General features: G+C 43.8%; 1 protein-coding gene across 1 annotated transcript in view; it reads right to left on the reverse strand.

The window, feature by feature from the left end:
- Nucleotides 1-2,149, reverse strand: part of lhx4 (LIM homeobox 4) — a 10,853-nt gene extending 8,704 nt beyond the window's left edge. Inside the window, exon 1 of the mRNA XM_020612949.1 lies at nt 1,862-2,149. Coding sequence (XP_020468605.1) covers nt 1,862-1,940 — 79 coding nt within the window. The 5' untranslated portion in view covers nt 1,941-2,149. The remainder of the gene's footprint in view (nt 1-1,861) is intronic.
- Nucleotides 2,150-5,135: the final 2,986 nt, after the last annotated feature.

Raw genomic sequence — 5,135 nt, forward strand, 5'->3', positions numbered from 1 at the left:
GCACAGACACCGTCTTTGTTTCACCTCAACAGGACAAAGCGGAGACATTGTACAGAGACGATCTGAGTCTGTGACTGAGCTTGTTTTTAATGAAACCTTCTAAGTGTCCGGATAGAAAGTGGTGGAAGAAGCTGAGCGGGGAGCGTTTTGTGGAGAGAAATGGCGCTGACAGGAGAGCAGCACGATTCTTGGCACCGACAGAGCATCCACCCTCCACCTCCTGTGTGTGTGTGTGTGTGTGTGTGTGTGTGTCATATCTCTTCTTTCTGCCACTCTCCACCACATTCAGCCTCATCACCGCCGTCATTTCACGCAGGAAGTGAACAACCTTTTCAAGATGACAGTTTTTGTTTCTTTAGGAGAAATGAAGTTTGGCAGTCTCCCCCATTTTCCCTTGTCAAATGATTTGTGTTAATTAAACGTGAAGTAAACACTTTATATCCCAGACTAATAGCCTGCAGGTTAAGCTCTGAGCAGAGCTCTCCACCCATGACATAAACGTTTAGATAAGCCCTCTGGTATTTTTATTCTAGGAATAATCAGGTTTATGTCCAGGGTGATTGTTGGCGCTGCAGGGGCCTGAGTGGCAGGATCTTTATCCAATCTTTTAATCTGCCTCGAGCATAAGCTGATATATAAGCTGTTTTCCTTAAATCATGTTTAAATACTTTGGAGAGACTTTAAAATGACAGTGGACCTGTATTATTGTTAATATTGTTCCCCAGTTGGATACTGAACAGGCGACCCTAGTGTGGTGCTACACAGAAAACGCCACAATCATTATAATTGTTGTTATTTGGAAGCCAATTCTAAGAAAACCCTAAACATTTAGAGCTACAGAAAGGAACGATGTCGATCAAACATATTACCCTACTAGTGCTCAGTTTCAAAAGGAGCAGTCTTTCTGTAGTAGTATTATCCTATTTTGTTGTAGACTATTTTCGGTCCATCTGTACTTTTTACTATGTTGCCTCTAAATAATTTCTTCAGAGCTGAAATGTATCCCACTGTACTTCTACCTTGAGTGCACGAATAGATTATAAATGGCCTATCACGAACAGATGTAAGGTCATCCTCACCTCTGATGCTGGAAGGTAGAAAATGCATTAAGATTGTCATTAATAACCGTGATGAACATTTGGTCTTATCCTCAGTAAGTAATGGCCTGAACGAATTATCCTGCTTTAAATTCCCCCCAAGTGTAAAACATAAAAACAGAAATGAATATCTAGGCCTCGACTCAGAGACAAAAACGAAAAAAATAAAGGCTCTCAGGTATTTCATTTGACCCAGTGTCAGTCAAAGTCATTGTGTGTTTGCCTGATGGGTGATGACAACTGCGTCTGATCTCTTGACCATGCAGGCTCGTTTACAAATTAACAGCTGCCTCGGAGACTCACTGTAAGACCAGTACCCTGACGGAGGATGCAGCAAAGATTGAGGCCAAACTGCAGATACCACTGCATAAAAATGCAGACATTATCTTTAGGGGGTAAATAACCAACGTGCCATCCTTTACACTGCGAGAGTGTTGCAGCCTGTTGCAGAATACAGCCTATAGCCCCGTAATGCTGCAGAGATTCATCGGATACGCGGGGATGTACATCGCTTTCCTTTGAGGCCGTGATACTATATTACAGATACTGATACAAGACACATTTTGCAGGCTGAAATTAAAGCAGCATGACACATCATGGGCCTCTACGTGACAGACTAAGACAAAGAGTCACCTCTCCTCTTCCTCGGTCGAGTTACTGTAACTAACACTCTCTCCCTACAGCGAAACCCTGCAGCGCAGGTTGCTCGCCAACCTCTTTCCAAAAATAATGACAGCAACACAAAGGTAAAGACAGTGTCTTACGTTGTAGTGGCACGCCGAGAATCTCCGGTAAACTCTTTACAGGACTCTCTGTCGGTAGGACCGCCGCACTTTGCATCATCGTGATCCAAACGCACACACATACACCCGCAACACGGTGGGCGCGCTCCCCAGTCCAAGCTTGTGGAGAAAAAACGAAGTAGGATGTTGCTGATGTTGAGGCCTTTCTCTCTTCAGGGGAATCTCTCTCTCTCCGTCCCGTCCTATGTCCCTGCTATTTCTCTATTCCCGGGATCAGGATGATGTCCGTGCCGTGGTGAGCTGTTTTGGAGTGGACCAGACAAGCTGCTCGGTCCATTCAGCGATGCAAGGGCGGCGGGGCTGACGTCACCGCGGCAGAGGCTCATCGGCGGCCAATAGGATCGCAGGAAGGCCCGGGGCGGAAAGCATCCTCCACGGGTGTGCAAGAGAGGAGGAGAGAGGAGAGGAGGAGAGGCGTTTAACATGGTCTCTTAAAATGTCTCTGGAGAGGCGGGACTTTGCTCCTGTGGAGACCATAAATAGCTCACTGCAGTGGCTCCTGGAGGCGCCCCGGGCCACAAGGGCTCCTTCTGGAAAGGAGACGTGGGTTCCATGCAGCCAAGAAGACGAGTAACAGTTTGATTTTGTTAATCTTAGAAAAAAGGCACTTTAGAAGAAAGTGGTTGCTACCCACAAGCCTGTGCGCTAATGTATATAAACAATTTTTGTGGTTATCACACACATCAGGTGAAGCACCTTGTTTCCATCAGCAGTGAGAGACATTGAGCTATTTCAGAGAATTGGATGCATCTTTCTTCGCTGTTCTTCGGTCAGGAACAATATCCAGGCTATGTGGTTGTACATGACAATATTTTCCAAAGTATTCACTCACGTTTTCTCTTAAAAATCAACACTCTTCAACACTCAGATGCCAAGATGAGCAGTTACAAACAGCTATGTAAACAAAAGTGAAACCAGGGGATATTGTTGGCCCAATTACGAGTCGAATTCACAACAGCTTCACCTGTAGGAGCTGCTGCATGATGTACTTTGGGCCGGCAGCGCCCACGGAGCTGCATCTGTGTCAGTGACAGGTAGGATTAGGAGTCTGGGCGCAGTCCTCCTGACAATGTTCATTTCAAACCCCTTCGTCTGAGACCGCTCTCCTGGATAGGATATTCCCCCGGAGGGCTGCTAGTTCAAGCAAGATGAACTCAATCTTCGTTTCCAATTTACTTCAAGCGTGGAAAGAAAAGCACGCAGTCGGTCCGCGGGTTGTGTCTCTATGAGCTGAGAGTCCGTCCGCAGCTTACAGCACAACCACACCTGATTCAAATTTAGGCAACAATTAGCTTTGTAATTTAACATTTTTAATTTTATGTCATTCAACTATAATATGGATAAATATAAGCGTTTTAGCAGTTTAAATGTTGTAATGATCCGTGTAGGCGTTAATATCTGCAATAGCACAACAATGATAATGCATAATCATATGACTACAATGCAAATAATAACAGAAAGACTGTAGACTTCCTGGGAAATGAGAGGAACGAAAATATTTCCAGAAAATAGTAATAAAACGAAAAACAATCGTGTGATTTAATTAGAAATGAAAATATGAAGCCATGAGTAAGATTGGCAGGAAATTAGGAACATCAACGTGGATGGAAACGCGGTTATTCTGCTTTGGGAAAATATAGGAGATTTTGTTCGTGTCCATTTCAAATAAGACAAGATTTTCTGTGCTACATTTAGCTGATTTATGCTTGTATCTTATTGCTTTTTTCAAACATTTGTACTGTTTATTGCCACATACTGATTATATATATTATATAAGGTATGGACGCCCAATCCCATAAGCCCTTTCTCCTGTGTGGTCAATGTTTCAAATGTAATTTAGTAAAATGAAAACGCACATCAAGCTGATTAAAAAAACAGAGGTGGGTTATTACAGGAATTTTGTCGGACCGATTCGAAGCTGCAGTCTCCAGGCCAGGTGTCCATCCATCCATCCATGGCGTGCATGTGTGGCAAGGGAGTCATCTGGGCTTACCTTATTTTCATTATACACTTTTCCCCTCAAGATCATTCAATTTATTCAACTATTCCATTACTGTGATTGTTGGTATCGAGACCCTTTAGCTGCCCTGAAAAACAATGCAGATAAAAATGCTCTTAACCTGTCAGCAAAGTGCAACACAATTAGAATAGCTGATGGATGCAAAATACAGAAAGACAAAAGATGTGAGCATCTGCTTTAGTCGGGCAGTAAATACCACGGTCGTTTTCTCGTTAAAGGCGAAGAAACGCGAGAATCACTGGGTTCAAAAATAACCCGCAAAGGATGAGAAATAGACTGATGGAGAACAACTTCACTGCTCCGTTGAGTGTGTGTGTGTGTACAAGCACACACACACACACACACACACACACACCACGAAGGCTACACGTACACAGACACGCACGGGCCTGTAGGTCTATATAGATAGTAATACAGAAAAAAAATGCAGTAATAGTGCTACAGTGTCACAATGCACACAGAAAAACACTCAAAAAGGACTCAATAAATAATCATGATAACACACCTCTCATAAAAAAAAATAAAAAAAGCAAAGAGAGAATGAAAACAAACGCAGCAGAGGGAGCAGCTCTCGGGCAATAACTCAAGCTGAGGGCGGCTCCTTTGCCACCGCCTGTGACCCAGCCACCTCTAATTAGATCCGATATTTCAGGGGACGACTCCATCAACATCTGAGTTTCACAGGTCCATCTTACCGAGCAGGGAGTCGGAAACACTGGAACGCATCCATCCGAACAGGCTGAAGTCCAGTGCAGGTTATAAACACTGTGTGCCACCAACAGGCCTGAGCCGACACATCAAACAGTACATTAACTGGATATATTATTTTATGTGTGTAAATACGGAATTTATAAGTTGTGCGTTTGGACATTATTATCAGTTTTACAGTGGTCAATCACGCCCACAGAAGCTAAATTAAATGTCAAATGAGCAAAAGGGCAAATGCACCTGTGGTGACAACACATTAGTTTTATGTGCTAAGTGCTGCAAAGCAACACAACATTCACTGTGGCACAAATAAAAACGAAATGCATTTGATTCCAGTGACCTCCCTTCAGAGAAAATGCGAAATGTAGGCCTACATTTCTCTCCCCTTGCCAAATGAATAGGTAGCATCACCGTGCAGACCTACCTGATGACCGCTGCTCGCCGGTGAATGTGAGGCAGACGGTTTCCCTTTCCTCCTCCTCTTCCTCCTCTTCTCCTTCTCCTGCG

Source organism: Monopterus albus, unplaced genomic scaffold, assembly GCF_001952655.1.
Source record: "Monopterus albus unplaced genomic scaffold, M_albus_1.0 scaffold129.1, whole genome shotgun sequence".
In the NCBI taxonomy this organism is placed as follows: domain Eukaryota; kingdom Metazoa; phylum Chordata; class Actinopteri; order Synbranchiformes; family Synbranchidae; genus Monopterus; species Monopterus albus.